A 20,758-nucleotide genomic window follows, 5' to 3' on the forward strand; every position below is an offset into this window, starting at 1 on the left:
CACAAGAAGTTTAACACCATCCAGGACAAAGCAACCCACTTAATTAACTCCTGATCCACAAACATTCACTCCCTCCACCACCAACACATAGTGGCAGCAGTGTCTACCATCTACAAGATGCACTACAGGAACTCACTAAGGCTCCTTAGACAGCACCTTCCAAATCCGCGACCGCTACCATCTAGAAGGACAAGGGCAGCAGACACATGGGGACACCAGCACCTGGAAGTTCTCCTCCAAGTCACTCACCATCCTGACTTGGAAATATATCGCTGTTTCCTCTCAGTCACTGGATCAAAATCCTGGAACTCCCTCCCTAACAGCACTGTTGGTGTACCTACACCACACGGACTGCAGCAGTTCAAGAAGGCAGCACACCACTACCTTCTCAAGGGCAATTAGGGAAGGGCAATAAATGCTGGCCTAGCCAGTGATGCCCACGTCCCATAAATGAATAAGAAAAGAATTCAGAATTCTACTGCTGCAGACAAGATTAACTAATGATACAGGCCAGGATTAAATCTGGGGAATATATGGAAAGCCTACGTGGTCCTCCTTCTGCTGTGAGTGTGGGACAGCAAGATAGCAGAGTTAATAAGTGGCTCATAACCTGATACTGTCCTGAAACACCTTGGCATGTCGGTGTGAGCCTATTCTATCAAGGGTATTGAATTTTCACTTGAGATTAACACCGATGAGAGGTTCTTTAAATTGTGCCCTCTCAGAGGTAGCCTTCAATGCTATAAACTATTTAGCCTTGAACTTAGCAATGAATTCCCACAGAAGAATATGCAGTCAAGGCACTAACACTGGATGAATACAGACCTTTGACTTATCTAAAATTATTGTAGTGTTTCTAGGATAATAATCTGGTCCTTCAACACGCAAGGCCATACTCTTTTAGACTATTAATTTTCTCTCACCTGTAGCTGGTAAGCTTTAATTCTGGCTTTAACTTGCTGCATTATCCGAAGATGCTCAATCTTGCAACGTTCCTGGTCCTGCTGTTCCTGTAACTCCATCAGTGCTTGCTTGACTTTTTTATGAATCATCAGTTTCTGTTTTTTTTCTTTATCAAGATGTTCTCGTTCACTGTAAAACAAAATCTGCACTGAATTTGATGGATAATTTTAAAGAGATTCTTTGCTATTTTTAATGACCAAGTTGATATAGACGTTAAACCCTTCAAGAGCTCCTGAGATATGCTATCAAAGGCTAGCACTTACTTTTAGGTGCTGAAAAAGCCTCATGAAAGATCCCTACAGTACATATTCTGGGTCTTGGTGAAAACCAAGCCTTGGAAGCAGGCTTACAGTTGATCGTATGCCTGGCTTCATGACGTGGGTCCCTGGATTTACCAAGGAAACAATTTTTTCATTAAAATTCTGGAATGGATTTTTCCACTTAAAAATAAAAGAACATGGAAAGGTGAGGTAAAAGAAGCAAAACATTTAATTTTTCTTAAGAATCCTTTGTGTCTCAACTCCTAACATGAGCAAATTAATTTGTTACCAAATTTTCTCCAATAATCATTAAATGAGTGGATATAATTTCCTAATATTCCGAATGGTAAAAACAAATCCAAATTCTAATTTCAGGAATGAATATTTTTAAAATTTAATTTCCTCCTCCTCCCAAATAAAACGGAATTAATTAAAGCGCTATAAAAGCTTGATGTGATTACTTTGACTGATTACTAACTTACAGTCGCTTTGTTTCTTCCATTATGCATCTCCTTTCCATCATTTCTTTCCGTAATTGCACCATTTCTTTTTTAATAAGTTCTTCCTCTTTCTTGGCTTGTAAAGCTTTTCTTCTGTCTTCTTCCCGAAGCAGTCGCTGAGCTTTAACATGAGCAAATTTCTTCATGGCTTTCTCCTGCTTCTGTTGCTCCAACTTAGACTGCCTTTTCAGACGATTCTCTCTCACCTTTTAATTATAGATTGGTATAATTATTCCTGTGAAACTACATCACCTTAAAGATGATTCTGGTGTGTTTTTTTAAATTTAACAAAAGGAACATTTTAAGTCCCCTTAAAATCAAAAATTTAACTCACCAAAAATACTTAATAGTGTCAGTTTCATTAAAAGTATATTCAAATTAATTCCACGGACAGAATTTTACAGCCCAGTTTCAGCGGGGACTGGGCCATAAAATGTGGCGAGCCATTATAATCCCCATTGACTTCAGTGGGAACGTAAATTCCCGCTGCTGTAAAATTCTGCCCCATGTGTGTGCAGTAAATGAGATGATTTGCTTGTACTGCTATAGCATATTGGCTATGGATTTTAATTCTCCACACCAAAATGTAAGTAAAATGATGATTATAACTACAGTACTGTTCTTACAACCTGGTACACACCTGTTGGTGCCTTGCCTCCATGCTCAGACGTGGGTCTTTGTATTTTTTCTGCTGCCTTTCCTCTTCAACACCAAGATCCTCAAGAATGCCAGACTCCACCACTTTCGTCTCTAGAAGCTGCTGTAAGAAGGTTTGTGCTGCAGCACTCTCTTTTTCCTGTTCCAAATAACTGTACAATTCTATAATGATACATATATAATGAGTAACTCTTGAATAAGGGGTGACTTTTTGTCTAAGTATATATAATATGTACACACACCCTGGTCCAAATTACGGTTAATGGCCCAGTAAATGACTGGAAAACATTTCCTTGTGGCTTTCAAAACCTTTTCTTTTATTTAGAACATCAAATCACCTTTGCTTTACTGTACTGTCATGTCTATTTTCACTTGTCATCAACTTTGGCTGCATTGTTCTAAAAAGCTCTATTTTGAAACAAAAGAAATATTCCAACATCTTTGATAATACTAAAAATAAAAGGTGAGAAAAAAAATTATTTGTTATTCTTCTTGTTCTTCCTATTTTTTGCTAAAATACTTTTCAAGATGCTTGTTTCTTTTTAAAACATTATCCACAGGTAGCAGTAGTCTGTAATTTATGTCTTGGCAATGCCACAATCACGTTTACTCATTGAGACTTTCTTTGCATTGTGGGCTACAGATAGGTTTATCTTGCATTAAACTTTCTCTCTACTGACTCCTTATTAGCAAGAAAGGTCTCTAGAGTTTTTTTATATAGAATAGATGGATTATAAGAAAAAAGTAAAATTATAGTTCAAAAATAATATACAAAGTAGGAAGAAAAATATAAAAATACAATATGGTGCAAGTTAGAATTAAGTGTTTAAATATGTTTTTAAAGTTCAACTAAAGGGTCATAACCAAAAAGTTCACCTTTCCTTTTCAGATATTGTCTGAAGCTGCTATTTGTGTCAGCACATCCTGTTTTTATATTTATTTTTTAAGGTTGGGGTTAATCTTACTGAATAAAGCTACTCCCAAACCCTTATACTGGTGTTTGCTTCAGCATCATCATATGCAAATTGAAAACTTGTAGTTATGTTTTGAATTATATGTTGTAGAATTTTGGAACCATACCCCAGCATGAGTCACTGCATTCAGAAGAGAGAAAATGTTTTAAAAAGAAAACAGCTCTGATCATATTCCTTTTCCCCCCCCTATATAGTTAACTTTCTTTTAACATAACTGTTCTTCCATATTGAGTTATAACTGCCTTTTGAGGAGAGAATTCAAAGCGAGATGAACTTGAATAGAAATAAATTAATAAAAGGGTGTACAAGTGTAAGCAATTACAATTCTAATGCTGAATGACCTTCTTCTGTTCCTATGCTCCTATTTCTAACGTTATGAAATATATCCTCTAATATATATATACTTGGCGTTTCAATTAAAATCCTAGTGTGTCTGAAAATTTAAAGTTCAAAAGTACCCAAAGCCACTCACCATCAAACTTTTCATATGCAGGCATTCTAGATGTCACCTCTGGTGAATATGTGCGCTCCTCTGAGTTATTGATATAGCTTTCTAGTTCTTCAGTTTCTTCATATTCCAATTCTGGCCTTATCTTGGAATTCATCCATTCATGGAGTAACTCTTGAGCTACATAGAAAGAACTGAAAGCTGTGAAAGGCAATTTATACTGGACATTTATAGTACAATGCACACTGCTATTACCACCAACAAATAACCATAAGCTTTAATGAGCTGCAGATCAAAAATTAAAACGGAACTTGCTACTTTAAGCTCTAATTATTTTTAGTAAATGAAGTTTCATCGTTCAACTTCATAGACATTTCTAATATTTCGATAGATGCAGTTAGATGTTCACTCAAGATCTATTAAATAAACAGACTTAAAATATTTTTGGAAAAGTTGTGGAAGGAAGAAGTGACTGAAGCAGACCCCATAACAACTTTTAATGGCCTTAATTTTCCCCTCAACTAACATAACCAAAATTGATTATCTGGTCAATTATCTAGATTTCTTTTTATGAGTCCTTGATCTGGAAGCTGCATTTCCCTACATTTAGAAGTAACTCTTTGGCTGTGAAGTACTTTAGGATGTCCTAAGGATATGAAAGAAGCTATATAAATGCAAGTTTATTGCTTTTTGTTTCTTAAAAGTGCAGTGGACTCAAATAATTCTTTTTTTAGTTGAATGGGTCTACACGGATAGTTCATTGAAAGCGCTGTCACAGCATCTTGGGGCAAATGGTCTCTTTTTGCACTGCAGAATATGTAATCTATAAAGTGTGGGGACTCTTATATAGGTTTTCCGAAGCTCTGTTGAATAGTGCTACAAGTTTCAATGCTAACGTAATTGAAAAATCAAGTCACACAAGCCACAATTTGTCACAATAGCACCTTCTAAAATTTGCAGTTTTATAATGAAAATAATGGTCAGGAAGTTGCTGTCAGCTATATCCTAAGACTCCAAAAACAGTGCAATAACAATATCTCATCAATCAAATATAATGAAAACCATGAGGTTTCTGAACTTAACTGGGATATACACACAAATTCACCAGAAAAGGTTAGTGCTAGTCCATTCCAGTCTAAGTACCTTTTTAACACTGTGAAAAGTCTTACTTATTGCCCAGCAAACTGTCTGGTACAGAATAAAAGCAAAATACTACTGAGATATTCTGCAAACCAGTCACCCAGTCTGTGTTTGGTCACCCCAATGTAAAGGAGTTTGCATAGTAAACAGCGAATACAGTATACTAAATTGAAAGAGGTACAAGTAAATCACTGCTTCATCTAGGGATAGTGTTTGGGGCCTTGGACAGTAAGGAAAGAGGAGGTGAAAGGGCAGGAGTTACACCTCGACTTAGTCCGCTAGCATGATCTTAACCTTCTGGTTGCTTGTCATTTTACTTTGCCATCTTGCTCTCATGCTCATTGTTCTGTGCTTGCTCAGCTGCAACGTTCCAGTGAAGTTCAACGCAAGCTTGATGAACAGCACCTCATCTTCTGATTAGGCACTTTACAGCCTTCTGGACTCAACATTGAGTTCATGAACACTTTCCTCAATGTGATTCATTTTTTTGCAATGACAATCTGTATCTTGCTTTCATGTTTTTACTTTCAGACAGAGCTGTTCATTATTCTGCCATTAACACATACTCTGGGCCACTGCTTTGTTTCTTTACTATAGCCATTACCATTCTTTTTGCCTTTTGTTCCATGACATCTTTGTTATTTAATCTCTCCCATCCTCTACCTTATCCCAGACCTTTCTTTTGTTCTAACCTACCCCCCCCCCCACCCTACCTTCCAACATCACATTGCTACCTCCCTTCAGTTCTGAATAAGTCATACTCAACTCAAAATGATAACTCTGTTTCTCTCTCCATTGGTGCTGCCAGACTTGCTGAGTTTCTCCAGCAAGTTCTGTTTTTATTTCTGGAACAGAAAATTAGCTTCACAAGTGTGGAATTTCATTCCTTCAGGTTTGTTATTGTTGGAGATTTTAAAACAAATCGATTGTTTTTTAAACTTTTCCATTCTCCCTTAGACCAGTAATACGTTAGTTGTTGAAAATGTTTATAATGTCAAGAACTTTCTGTATTTCAAACACTGTTATAAAGAAAACTTCACTATGGTAATGTTTGAAGTAGTGGCCCGTAGGCAGTACAGTAAGGAAAATTTATAATTTCTTTACAATGTATGTGGTATCCATAATTGTTTTTAAGAATGTTTGAAAAGGACTTTTAAGAGTTTGCATCAATTGTTTAGGGATCAATTGTACCTTCCTTGAAAAACAAGAAATACTGGTCCATGTGAAATGATGACCCTTGACCTGGAATCAGTACCAACAGGAAGTCAAGACACAGGCACCATGTGGCCAGACACAAAGGAGAGCTACAGACACAAAGGACAGCTACAAGCAGAGGAAGTGGTGGGTGAAGACAGTCAGCACACAGTTGCAGACACAAAGAGAAAGCAGGCAGAGACAGAAAGGAGAACACAGAGTTCTTGTGAGAAGAAGCAAATCACTTACAGGAAGAGGTTGCTTTTTCTGTTTGGCAGGAAAGGGCACAAGAGCTCTTTGAAGATGCTTTGCAAGCTGAACAAAAAGATCTAAACTGTGTGAATAGCTCAGTCACGCTAAAGAGCTGGGTGTTTTCCCAGAAACCAGGGTGTTATTGGTTGGTCGGCTGAAAAGGAAATTTGGAAATCTATATCATCATGACTATGTGTCTCAAAGGAGACCGGGTTGGTAGAAGTGCACCTTGCTGATAATCATACCCATTAAACTTGAAGGTGAAAGCTGTTATTGGATAGGACTCCTGACCCATTCTGTGTGAATAAAGAACAGTATATTGTGGAACTATGTAGTGCCACCGTTGTGCAAGGGGTGATGTGAATGCTTGTGGTTGTTTAAAATGTACTTTTATTGCATCAACTGGTTAAAGTGAAATTTACTTTAGAAGGTGCACTTCTACCAACCCTCTCTCCTTTGGGACGCCTTTTTACTTGAAGTATCATTTGCTTGTTAAATCATGTGTAACTTCCATGGGTTCTGATTCGTGTTAAAGTAAAAGTTACAAAAAGTGAAATCTTATTGGTAATTCATTCATTTTGAGGGTGATTTCATAGATTTGGTTATTTTGGTTTACAATTCCTCATGGGGATTTTAACACTGGATACAAGACCCATGTCATTCACTTGCCATGGAGATGTGCTTTGAGAAGTATAAATTGTTGATGCCAAAATAGGATGCATCAAAGCTATCCTGCAGGCTACCCCAATCAGATCATTGCTCACTCTGTATTGTGCATGCTTACAAATGGGCTAATGGTCACCATTTTTGGGCTTGAAAAGTGCCCAGTCTACCTGGAAGTGTAAAGTATTTCAAAAATTTGAGCAACAGGTGAAGCTAGCTGTTTCACGCTGCTACTGTGCAGTGGCAAACAAGTGCTGTTTTCCACTAATAGGATGCTGCCATCAAGCCAAAAAGATCATACGTCCTAATGACTTGAAGATCATATTAAACAGCACATCCTTTTGGCTGTTCACAATAGGCAGAGTACTGACCATACTCAATCAATCCGTGCTTACAAAATCGAGAACATAATGTCTAATATTAGAATGTGATTCTGCGAATGGGCAGCATTTGGTGAACAACCCTGAGTGTACTAAGAATCACACTAACAACCAATTTAAGATTATCAGTCAGGCTCACAATATAGCTCACTTATACTGGAAGCTACATCCATATACAGGGACCGATCTGTAGGCAAAAGGAATATGTCCAGATATTACACCTTGTCACAAAGATGTGTTTTATGCCAAATAATGATTTTTAATCCACCAGCTGAAAACCCAAATTGAACTTTTATAAACAGAGACTAAAGGTGACTTGAGCTTGCAGCAAAAGGTGGCTACCCAATTTGCATCACTATTCCTTCCAAATTCCAATCTATTGAGAAGATGACAATATGTCTAAAAAGAACTATCAAGGTCAATAACCAGGGGAATATGAGTGAACCACATATCCTAAATCCATTAACAAGGCATCAAGGCAATCACGTGAGGTACTCAACTAGTGGAGCAAACCATTAAACCTAATTGCTTGGACAATGGGACCCTGGATGAGAAGTGGGGGGGGGGGGTTCCCAGACATGAACTGATTAAGTTACAAGAGGGAACACACTAGTAACTATCAGGTTTGTGCCACTGGATGACGGTCATGTGAAATGCTCGCCCTACGCGTGTTTAAGCTTCTGTTTTCTCTGCAGTAAGATGTCAAGCAGCTGACGAGAGAAGACCTGATTGGGGTCCCTCCTTCCTCTCCCTCTCCAACCTACCGTGCAAACTTTCAAACCTTGTTTGCTGACTGACCACCCCGGGATGCCTCTGCTGTAGACAGAGATTCCTTGAAGGAAATCAACCCCATGCCACTGCCTCCAAAAGGACAGTTAAATCAGCTGGCTATGTCTTAAATTTGCATCCACAAGGGAAACAGCAGGGCTGCCAAATTCATCCTGAAGGCCAAGTCACCAAACTATGGACCATATACTCCTTCTATTTCTGAGATTCTAATTTGATTCATCTATCTTTCCCCACTCTGTAATCTATTTGTGTGTGTGTGTGTTTTCTATTTTAAACTCTAGAAAACCTGTCTGATTGGTTATTTTATGATCACAGTGCATGAACAGTTAAACACACAATTGGCAGGTATATCCTTTTCACAAAAACTCTGTTACAGTCAAACGAGGAATGGGAAAAGGGGGGAACCATTCAACCCCTCCTCACCTGATCATAACTTTTTTGAATAAACGAACGCATGAGAAACAATAGCTTCCTGGTGCATTTATCATGGCAGCATCTCAACCAACTGCAGCCAACTTGCCAACAAATCAACACCCCTTTTTTCATGCAGTATAAATTGTTGTTCCCTCTTAAATTCTTGCATCTGTCCTGATGAGTGAAAAATGAAAGCATGTCTCTTTTTTGAGCAAATTTGTGGTCCTGCAAAATCTGGCTAGACATGACTAGGTAAAAGTGCACTGAATTAACTGCAACATTGTGGTCTGGTCATTTCAATAATTAACAGAAGGTCACAGCTCAGCTTTGGTTGAGTATCAGTGGATAGCTTAATGAGGATGCAGAAAATCTGACCTGCAGTTCAAATTTAAAGGGATGTGCCTATATAAACGTAAGTATATGGATAAAATATTTCTGTAATCCCTATAAGGGGTAAAAATGAATTTTGTCATAAAATATCAGGACATTGGGTAGTAGAAGCTTTATGTAAAAATGAAGTGAAAAGAAATATAACAAAAGGGACATGAAACCTGGCCTGGTAGACAAATGATGCAGTGGCATAGTATCCGTTTATCTGTTTGATAACGGAGACATAATGCACATGCTGCTACATGAGAACATGTGACACTTTTAGGCCCTTCAAGAGAAGACAAAAGTCCACCTTGCTTGTCAAGAAATTGTGTCATGTTTAATAGTCTGTACGATGCAAAGATGCCATCTACCATGTTCTGCCCTTCTGGGAATGTTCCTGGAACCTTCCCACCCAGGGAATGTTTTGTGCCCTATCAAGCTCATGCTTCCTTTTCATAGGGTAAGTGATGAATATGTTGCTCCTTGCAAGTACAGCATCTTTCATTTACTTGATGCATCTGTGTACATCCATTGCCGTAAGCTACTGACAGCAGCTGGAAATATCTGCTGGTATCAAAATTTAATATGGTAGTGTGTAACAGAATTTCACCCAGAAGCCACAACAATAAGGAAAATTTGGAATCACTTTAAAATGTTTGGGGCATCTGTAATTGTTTTTAAATGTGTTTGAAAAGACTTTTAAGATTTTGTATCAATTATAAAGGGATCAATTATAACTTCTGGATAATAAGAAATACTAGTTAATGTGACCTGGCAACCATTGACCTGAAAGCAGTATCAACAGGAAGAAAATTAAAACACGGAAGCCGCGTGGCACAGAAACAAAGAGAGAAGGTGGTCAGTAAGTTGAGTCAGAAAGCTGGATTTCTGAGCAGTGTGAAAGCATGTTTAGAACTTCTGTCACTGTTTCTTTTACCTCTGAGTGATTGAATACCCACAATCAGCCATACCATGCGAAGATAAAGTTGGTCCTGGTAGAAACACGCTACCACAACCAATTGGAGCTGAGAGTTGAGAAGTTCTAGAAGGAAGTAAGCCATTATGCAGAAGATTGCACGGTGGACTCTGCTTAGGTAGAAGCTGTTGCCTGTGAGAAATCGGTTATGTCCTTGAAGGAGAGGAACAGGAATTCTGCCTCAGGAAGCTCTGAGCTTAGGAGGACTGTTAAAGCTGAAATTGGTGCCATACAGGCTGAGTGGACTGCCTATAAAACCCATGAGATCTATCTTTGTTGTATCTACTATTCCATGTGCAATTTATAGTTTATACCAATTATGATTTGCTTATTTACTTATGTTTAATTTATATTGACCCTGATCTGTGTTAAAGTAAAAGTCACAAAAAGGGAAATTTTGTTCGATAATTTCTTCATTTGGGGGTCATTTGGTAAATTTGGTTTGTTTGATTTACATATTCCCACAGGGATCATAATATTGTGACTTTTATGCCCACAGAAACAACTATCAGCAGATTGGCCACCACAAACTTGTAGAATTCTACAAGAATTACCTTTATGAAGTGTAAACCTCTGAATGGGACATTTTTAACAAGCCCAGAAATAAATGCCAATAAATACACAATGTGGGTTAAGTTATAAAGTATGTAGAATAGTCACACCCATTTTGTTCCCTCAAGAACTTTTCTTCCAAGGGTAACATGGGAACTCCCAAAGGAATTTCTATCTCATCAAGTATCAGATGGCAGTAAGAAAGTTTTAAGAAACAGGGATGAGAGTGGCCAGACAAAAAGGTCTGAAATTTTTTTGTGATAAGGAAGATAAGGAATTACATAAGTATAGCGCTTTTATGATCTGTAGTGAAATTCAAATGCTTCTTGGCCACTTCAAATGCATGGAATTATTAGACTTCAAGTGGGTAGAAACATTAGTTTTCCCTTTGTTTACCTTCTATCACCGACAAGACTGTGGACCAATGCATACGTATCAAATCACCAAAGTGATCTCAGCATTTCAGCATTCAATACAGTCAGTGCATGTAATACAGGACGAAGACTATACCAACAACAGAACATGATCTTACTGGATTATGTACATGTGAAGCGAAGCAAAGGACCTTTGGAAAGGTGCTTTGCAAACTATTTTTTAATGTGACCCCATTTTAACTCACCACAACTTTATCAAGGAGAGTTAGAGGTAGGCAACAAAGGCTGGCCTTGCCAACGATGCCCACATCCTGAATTAATTTAAAAAAAACCCTTGAAAATTAACATGACCCCACTTGCCAGCAAAAACAAAATAGCAATAAAGCAGCATCGTAACATTCAGTATATAATTATTAAAGTTCGTGTATTACATATAATAGGAGGTCTTGTGGCACAGTTGGTAATGTCCTTGCCTCTGAACCAAAAGCTCCTAGTTCAAGTCCTACTCCAGGATCTGATGGCCAAGGAAAGCATGTTCATAACATGGCCAAACAGATTGAGTGTCAACTTGCAAATCCTTCCAACACACGCTAATGTTAGATACTAAGACCAGGAGAGATTCCTGGTCAGCCATATGAAGGAAAGAAATTGGAGCCTTTCCATCATGCAACCTGTGGAAGACAATGACAAACCACTGCAGTACCTTGCCACGGTCTCCAACACCCTCTTAGGGCATGATACCTGAAAATGATCACATATAATAATACATCATATAAATATGAAAATCTTTGTTTTTAAAGTACCTTGTAAAAATGTTATTTTAATATATTCATGAAGATTTCAGTCAAGCTCTCCATATTCCATAACAAGATTGAGTGAAGCCCCTCTTCTGCCCCGCACACATTGTAATCAGCCCCTCTCCCCACCTAACTCATATGCCCCTCTTCCCAACCCCTCTCCTCCCCACTCACTCAGCAACTCCTCTATCCAACACCCCTCATCCCCAATCACTCATTCAGAGTCTTTCTCCCCAGCTCCTCTCCCCAACACCTACCCCTCCAACTCATTCAACAGCCCCTCTCCCCAACACCCACACCACCCCACTCATTCAACAGCCCCTCCCTCCCACTCTCCACACATTCAGCAGCCCTTCTTTCAACCCCTCCCTCACTCAGCAAGCCCTCTCCTCACCCTCTTTCCCTCACTCAGCAGCCCCTCTCCCCACTCACTCACACAGCAGCCTCTCTCGCTGGTCTCCAATCCCCCCACTCGATCAGAGCAGCCCCTCTTCCTACCTCTACACACTCAGCAGAGCCTATACAAAAATCCTCTCCTCCTCCTTGGCATGCCATACCCCACAGTGACGCTGACTCTGCTCCTCACACTCCCCAGACCTGATGAACCCCATTGATACTCTGGTTCTGCTCCCAGCACACCCCTGGCCTGCTAAACTCTGTGGAGACTCTGGCTCTGCTTCCCCACTCCCTAGGCCTGCTCCTGCTGAACCCCACAGACACTCTGGCTCTGCTCCAAACCTCTGGACCCCGTGAGCCCCACGGAGACTTGGGCTCTGCTCCTTCCTCCCCAGGCCTACTGAATGCAGTGACTCCCCAAGTGGCCAGCAGCAGAGCATGCCCTTCCCATGGGATAAGTGGTAGCAGCTGGGTCCAGGCTGGTGTAAGGCTGAATGACCACTCCCCTGGATCTGCTCCCCACCTTGTTACTAGTGAAGATCTTCCAGGCTGAGACTCTCTCCTCTTGGCTTTGGCTGTGCTGGAGGTGGTGACAGCCAAGGGCAGGCAGAATTCAGGAAAAACATTAAAAGGGCAGAATTCCACTATCCAAAAATCAGAATTCCACCAAATGGTGGAAATTTCTCATTCCTGAAGAAAATAGGTTGAAAATAAAAGGGTTGGAATGCTAAAAATTAGGCCTACACAAAATTTAAGGCACCAGTTATAATTATGCTGTAGGTAAAGCAAAATTATAATCAAAAAGAATCTAGCATTCCAACCAATTTATAACGATTGATCCACCATAAAGACGTCTGATACGGAAAGCTATTCATATTCTGCAACCTATCTAACAGTGCTATTGAAGAGAAACTTGATCCAAACTGGGGCCTATTCAAAACATTTTTGCAGCTTTGGTGACACTTACGCTGGTCCAAAGCCTCCAAACACCTCGCATTTTTGGAGACATAAAATGTAGCAAGCTTTAGATTGCGTGTGCAAACTGGGTTATGTGATTTTGCGGTTTCATCTCACCCTTAGGAAGGCTCCACACAACTGGTAGATCATTGAAAATTGAAACTGTAAGAAGTACTTTACAAATCTATTTCACCTTTTGTGATTTATATTTGTAGCGTGAGGATCATCGTAGAGCTAGGCAATCAAGGGTGACCTTACCTTCAGTGTAGGCATCATCATGATCATGAAGCTGATCAATTGTCTCCATGGCTATAACATATCCATTGGTTTTTGGATTTATTTTTGACTTTTTTGAGGGAAATACTTCTGCTACAGCACATTCAGATGCTCTTTCCACTCTCTATTAAAAACAATGCATCTTTCAACAAATATCTTTTTTTTTCCAATTTAAGCAATTCATTAAAGTGTATCTATCATCATGAACTTAGCTGATCATACTCACTTTAATCCAGTTTTGGATATCATGAGGATCCATGTTTGGCTACAGATAAACATAACAGCATTGTCAATATCCATACAATAATTTAATAGATAATCTGCATAAACCGCAAACCAACTGTATCCTGACCCCTTTGCAATCAATTTTAGTTCACTAATGCCAAATTTTATAAAATGAAAAGCTCCATTGAGTAAAAGCTCTAACATTTCAGAATTGCAATTTGACTTAACCAAGGTCAAATGTTAACAGATTAGATTATAGATGAACATTCTTTACATGTAATGCAATCTTAGACTTTGGATAGCTTTGATGTGTTGCTATGAGTGCAAAGAGGAACTGAATCACCAAAACCTCATTTTAATCCATCTTCTTCTTTGACGTCATAATGTGAAAACTTAAAGCATTTGGAGTAAAAGACCCACATCAGGCTTCATTTAATTCAAGCGCTTTAATTGTTAAACTCCTTGAAGAATGTACACTGGCTGGATCTATTCTGGAATCTATGTTCTACAACTGGAAACCTGCTTAGGTGCTCTTCAAGCAATTTCAATCATGCAGACTTCATTATTATTACGTTGAGAACACTATATGTTAAATATTCACCTGTGCTTTCCAAGCAGTAGAATTCATTGTAAATTGTAATTGAATCTTGTAATTTTAACCAATGTTGATAGATGTACTTTCAGCATGCCAGTAGTGCTGGTTTGAAAGATGATCTAACATCTGTGAATTAATTTCTAAAAATATTTATTTTGGCCTCGTTAAGTAAACTAAGTTCTGTGGTAAATTGTGGTTTAGGAGTGGTGTTACTATCATGGGACAAAACAGCACTGTTGCTTTTATGTTTAATCTAATGAAGCTTGATGGGCAATGCCAACCAGGAGGAAAGTGTCTTTAAAACAGCATTGTGTTTCCGGCATTTTGGTGACTTTCTTGGTCTGAAGGTATTGAAAACAAGTCAGGAAGTCTAGATTAGCATACACTGTCACAAAAGGAAAAGATCCAGAACCAAGACTGGGCTTGCATAAGTTTCCTGGTAACATGTGCTCTACATTTTGCAGTCCCATACCAAGTCTGTGCAGTCAGACTAGGAGTCTCAACATCAACTTGAATAAGCAATGGTAGTCCAATTAAACATCAGGCCCATTATTTTAGGTTGTCATGCACCTGTCACTGACATCTGCCCCCTTCCTGGACATTCACAAGCTGAATCTGACCACCTGAAATCATGACATACTGTTTGACCCAATTGCTGAGCTTCAAACCACAGATTTTATTCAGCACCAAGACCAGCTATTTCCATTTGCAAAAGGTTGCTGGTCTCTGCCTCTTGATAATATCTCTGCCACTGAAAACATTTAAAGTATTTGATCCATCTCTAAATGTGATTTGCTCAAATGCATTTTTTCCTCAGCTCCCTTTCTTCCACAAACTTCAACTTGTCCAAAATGAAGTCACCTGTATTTGGATCTCTTGTCCATCACACTGATTCTCACTGCCCTACCCTGGCTTTCTATACCTGAAGGTATTAGATTTATCCTTTTCATCCTCATCTTATAATCCCTCCATGGCTTGCCCCATCTCATTCCTGCAATCTCCTCCAAGCTCATACCATTCCTGCACCTCTCATTCTTGACTTTAGCCTGTGTGCATGTCCCCTGCACTGTGCTCCAAGGGTTATGGAATGTCTTAAACTCCCTCCCTAAATACTTTGCTGTTCTACTTCACTCCTTCCTTTCAAAATCTTCCTCAAATCCTGTTTTTTTGATGAAACTTTCATGCACATCCCTTCGTCACACAGCATCGGTTTTCCCCATCTTCCTTACCATTTGTGAGGTTCCCTGAAACTTATTTTTATATTGTAAAAGCACTGCATAAATGAACTTCTTATGGAGTGTCTTCCTGCTTCTTTATAAATTAATTTGTATTTTATCTGTACTTTTGTTTCTATGAATCATTTAAATCTGGTCTACAATTCCACTTGTACAAGGAGGTCTAGTATTGTGACATTTCCCCATTCTGACTGTCAAGAGACATTATGGGTGTCCTTTCCAGTAAACAGTTCAGCATGTTCAGGGTTAATTATGAGAGTTCCTCAATACATAGAGATTATAGGTGTAGGTTTCAATTTATAAGATGTGGTCAGTTTATGGAAATTATTAATGCATTTGCATGAGAAAAAGATGTAAAAAGCATGAAGCAGTAAGCTATGTGACTTATGTGTGCCCTGCAGTGCTGTTGTTCTCAATAATTACTGTTCTCCAATACTTATTCACAAATAATTGGTTACAATCCTATCTATCTTCTGAAAAAGACCGATAGCTGATATCATCTGATAGCTGTCCATTTGGAATCACTATATTACAGTAACCATGAGACTGTTACCAGGTACCAATCAGTTCCCAGTGCTCTGTTCCCCATATGAATCCCCAAGACTCACAACCTCAAAGTCAGTTTTTCTTTTGCTTGAGCATCTTGTACCAATTCCTAGGGTGTGTTTCCTCAGATTCGAGTCATGGCTCCAAATCCAGTATGACAGTGACCTGAAATGCCATTTGACGCATGATGTAGTACAAAGCAGGCCCCTCATCCTGGGCTGCCCTATAACTTCCATAGCCAATTCTGTTCTTCATAATAAGGCAGGGGTGAGATAATTTCTACAGGGACGTGTAATCAGAGTCCCAAGTCTGCTTCCAGATCTCTGCAGATGAGATGATTTGGAAAAGGCAATGGAGAGAAAGGATAAGAGGCAAAAGGCCGATAGTGATAGGATATAGAGGTTTTGGCAGCGAAAAAGTAAGACTTGCATTGATATATCACTATTCACAACCTCAGGATGTCCCAAAGTGCTTCACAGCAAATGAAGTACCTTCGAAGTGTAGGTACTGTTGTGATGTAGGAAATGCCGCAGTTAATTTGAACACAGCAAAGTTGGTCAGGCCACTAGGGCGAACGTTACTGTACTTTTTGGAAATCGTGCCATGGGATATTTTACAGCCACACGGGAGAACAGATTGAGCCTGGGTGGAAAAAAACAAGCGGGAGAGAAAGAGGAGGCAAAGGGAAGAGAAAAGCCTTCAGAGGGAACGCGAAAGAGAAGAGAACAGAGATTACGGTCGGTCCTTTAACATGGTGAGCATGGTAGCAGTGACCGGGAAGGCTTGGGCAGAGGAAGTTCATTGTTTTTAATGAGTTTAAACAAAGACTAATTCCATCGAAAGTCGATGTATTACTAAGCTAAAAAGAAAGGGTGCTGCTGAACTACCTTCGGTCCATGTTTATTTTGAGTGAATCTCTTCCAGCGGAAAAGCTCCGAGCGGCCAAGCTCCATCTCCTGCACAAAGATGGCCGGCTCCGTGCCGCGCTCGGCACGCTAGGAATTGTAGTTCTCCACTCCCGGAACCCAACCGTCGCCCAACGGCGGAAAAATGTCAACAACTACAACTCCCATGTGTCAGTGCGCCCAACCGCCCTGTTGTGCAGCAGAATCTGTTGTCGCCATGGCAACGACCAACGGCTTCTTAGAAACACCAAAAATAAAAACAGAAGTTATTGAATTTAATTCGAAAAGATTTCCATGAGACTAACAGGAAATTGAAATATATCGGGGATCATCAGGTTTGCTTTGAATTAATATATGCGTTATATATTATATACACTTAGATGTCAACCTTGACTCAGTGGTAGCAAACTCACCGAGTGAGAAGGTTCAAGTCCAACGCCAGAGAGTTGAGCACATAATCTAAACTGACAGTCCAGTGCTAATTTTCTCCATTCTAATGAATAGAATGGCAGCACATTCAAAACCCAGGACCGCTACCATCTAGAAGGACAAGGGTAGCAGACGAATGGGAACACCACCACCTGGAAGTTCCCCTCCGAGCCACTCACCATCCCGACTTAGACAGATATCACCGTATCTTGTAATGAAAGTTTATTTGGTGTTTCATCCTGGTGAATGTTATCTAGTCTCCACATGACCTTCTTATCAAAGTACAAATAAAGAATTGCAACTGGCTGGTGTTTTCAATGTTAATATTTTTCTTATTTAAAAGCAGGGTTAAAGATTGCTCTAGCCATTTAGGCGAGCAATTCACACATTAATCTACATGATTTATTTCCCCACTTCTTAAAAATTAATTAACAGGATGTGGGTATCACTGGCTAAGCCAGCATTTACTGCTCATCCCTAATCGCTCTTGAGAAGGTGGCGGTGAGTTGCCTTATTGAAGCGCTACAGTTCATCTGGTGTAGGTACAGCCACAGTGCTATTAGGGAGGGAGTTCCAGGATTTTGACCCAGTGACAGTGAAGGAACAGTGATATCTATCTAAGGTGAGTGGCTCGGAGGGGAACTTCCAGGTGGTGGTGTTCCCATACGTCTGCTACCCTTGTCCTTCTAGATGGTAGCGGCTTGGGTTTTGAAATGTGCTGCCAAAGGAGGCTTGCTGAGTTTTTACAGTGCATCTTGTAGATGGTACAAAACAAAAACAGAATTACCTGGAAAAACTCAGCAGATCTGGCAGTATCGGCGGAGAAGAAAAGAGTTGACATTTCGAGTCCTCATGACCCTTCAACAGAACTGAGTGAATATTAGGAGACGGGTGAAATATAAGCTGGTTTAAGGTGGGGGGTGGTTGTAGGGACAAGCAAGCAATGATAGGAGCAGATAATCAAAAGATGTCACAGACAAAGGAACAAAGAGGTGTTGAAGGTGGTGATATTATTTAAACAAGTGTGCTAATTAAGAATGGATGGCAGGGCACTCAAGGTACAGCTGTAGTGGGGGTGGGGTGGAAAGACTAGCAGGGCATAAAAGATTTAAAATTAATGAAAATAGATGGGAAAAGAAAAATCTATATAAATTATAGGAAAAAACAAAAGGAAAGGGGAAGAAACGGAAAGGGGGTGGGGATGGAGGAGAGAGTTCAAGATCTAAAGTTGTTGAATTCAATATTCAGTCCGGAAGGCTGTAAAGTGCCTAGTCGGAAGAAGAGGTGCTGTTCCTCCAGTTTGTGTTGGGCTTCACTGGAACAATGCAGCAAGCCAAGGACAGACATGTGGGCAAGAGAGCAGGGTGGAGTGTTAAAATGGCAAGATGGTACACATTGTAGATGATACATATTGCTGCCACTGTTCATCGGTGGTTGGAGGGAGTGAATATTTGTGGAAGGAGTGTCAATCAAGTGGGCTGCTTTGTCCTGGATGGTGTCAAGCTTCTTGAGTGTTGTTGGAAGTGCACTCATCCAGGCAAGTGGCGAGTATCCCATCACATTCCTGATCTGTGCCTTGCAGATGGTGGACAGGCTTTCCGGAGTCAGGAGTTACACACCACAGGATTCCTAGCCACAGTATTTATTTGGCTAGTCCAGTTCAGTTTCTGGTCAATGGTAACCCCCAGGGTGTTGACATTGATGGTTAGATTCTCCCTTGTTGGAGATGGTCATTGCTTAGCACTTCTGTGATGTGAATGTTACTCGCTGCTTGTCAGGCCAAGCCTGGATATTGTCCAGGCCTTGCTGCATTTGGACATGACAGCTTCAATATCTGAGGAGTCATGAATGGTGCTGAGCTGCTGCAGTGATTACCTATAATTGAGATAATTGACCTCTAACAACCACAACCATCTTCCTTTGTGCTAGGTAGGACTCCAACCAGTGGCGAGTATTCCCTGATTCCCATTGACTCCAGTTTTGCTAGGGTCCTTGTCAAATGCTGCCTTAATATCAAGGGCAGTCACTCTCACCACACCTTCGGAGTTCAGCTCTTTCATCTATGTTTGAACCAAGGATGTAACGAGGTCAGAAGTGGAGTGATCTTAGCGGAACCTAAACTCACTGTCAATGAGCAGGTTATTGCTAAGCAAGTGCTGATTGATAGCACTGTTGATGACTCCTTCCATCACTTTACTGATGATCGAAAGTAGACTGATGGGCGGTAATAGGCTGGGTTGGATTTGTCCTGCTTTTTGTGTGCAGGACATGCCTGGGCAATTTTCCACATTGCCAGGTAGATGGCAGTGTTGTTGCTGTACTGAAAGAGCTTGGCTTGGGACGCTGCAAGTCCTGGAGCACAAGTCTTCAGTAATATTGCTGGAATATTGTCAGGGCCCATAACCTTTGCAGTATCCCATTCCTTAAGCCGTTTCTTGATATCATGTGGAGTGAATCGAATTGGCTGAAGGCTGGCATCTGTGATGCTGGGGATCTCCGGAGGAGGCCAAGATGGATCATCCACTTGGCACTTCTGGCTGAAGATTGTTGCTAATGCTTCAGCCTTATCTTTTGCACTGATGTGCTGGCCTCCCCCATCATTGATGTTGGGGATATTTGTGGTGTTTCCTCCTCCAGTGAGTTGTTTAGTTGTCCACCCCCATTCTGGATGTGGCAGGACTGCAGAGCTTAGATCTGATCGTTGGTTATGGAATCGCTTAACTCTGCCTATCGTTTGCTGCTTATGCTGTTTGGCACACAAGAAGTCCTGTTTTATAGCTTCACCAGGTTGACACCTCATTTTTAGGTATGGCTGGTGCTGCTCCTGGCACGCCCTCCTGCACTCTTCATAGAGCCAGGATTCATCCTCTGGCTTGATGACAATGGTAGAGTAGGGGATATGCTGGGCCAGGAGGTTTCAGATTGTGTTTGAGTACAATTCTGCTGCTGCCGTGGCCCACAGCACCTCATGGATGCTCAGTACTGAGTTGCTAGATCTGTTCAAAATCTATCCCCTTTGACACTATGGTACTGCCATACAACATGATGGAGGGCATCCTCAATTTGAAGATGGGACTTCGTCTCCACAATGACTATGCGGTGGTCACTCCTATCGATAGTGTCATGGACAGATGCACCTGTGGCAGGCAGGTTGGTGAGGATGAGGTCAAGTATGTTTTTCCCTGTTGCTGGTTCACTCACCACCTGCTGCAGACCCAGTCTAGCAGCTATGTTCTTTCAGAGTCAGCCATTCACCTTGGTAATGGACATATACCCTTGTCATCCTCAGTGCTTTCTCCAAATGGTGTTCAGCATGGAGGAGCTGATTCATCAGCTGAGGGGGATGGTACATGGAAATCATAAGATCATAAGACATAGGAGCAGAAATTAGGCCATTCGGCCCATCGGGTTTGCTCCGCCATTCAATCGTGGCTGATAAGTTTTTCAACCCCATTCTCCTGCCTTCTCCCCGTAACCTTTGATCCCCTT

The 20,758-nt window shown here is 40.4% G+C and overlaps 1 protein-coding gene across 6 annotated transcripts in view; it reads right to left on the reverse strand.

Annotated features, from left to right (window-relative positions):
* The window catches only part of ccdc191 (coiled-coil domain containing 191), a 52,016-nt gene extending 35,091 nt beyond the window's left edge, over nt 1-16,925 (reverse strand). For 3 of the 6 annotated variants that reach the window (XM_041210600.1, XM_041210602.1, XM_041210598.1), the window contains exons 1-7: nt 16,823-16,925; nt 13,561-13,599; nt 13,317-13,458; nt 3,827-3,982; nt 2,364-2,542; nt 1,706-1,929; nt 924-1,092 (exon numbers count right to left, since the gene is read on the reverse strand). In XM_041210600.1, the coding sequence (XP_041066534.1) occupies nt 924-1,092; nt 1,706-1,929; nt 2,364-2,542; nt 3,827-3,982; nt 13,317-13,458; nt 13,561-13,599; nt 16,823-16,888 (975 nt within the window). In that variant the 5' untranslated portion in view covers nt 16,889-16,925. Of the gene's footprint in view, nt 1-923; nt 1,093-1,705; nt 1,930-2,363; nt 2,543-3,826; nt 3,983-13,316; nt 13,459-13,560; nt 13,600-14,160; nt 14,276-16,822 lie in introns of those variants that run through there. The other 3 variants (XM_041210599.1, XM_041210603.1, XM_041210604.1) reach the window with 3 other exon arrangements.
* Between the last annotated feature and the right edge of the window lie 3,833 nt (nt 16,926-20,758).

The sequence above is a fragment of the Carcharodon carcharias genome, chromosome 18, assembly GCF_017639515.1.
Source record: "Carcharodon carcharias isolate sCarCar2 chromosome 18, sCarCar2.pri, whole genome shotgun sequence".
NCBI classification, from domain to species: Eukaryota; Metazoa; Chordata; class Chondrichthyes; order Lamniformes; family Lamnidae; genus Carcharodon; species Carcharodon carcharias.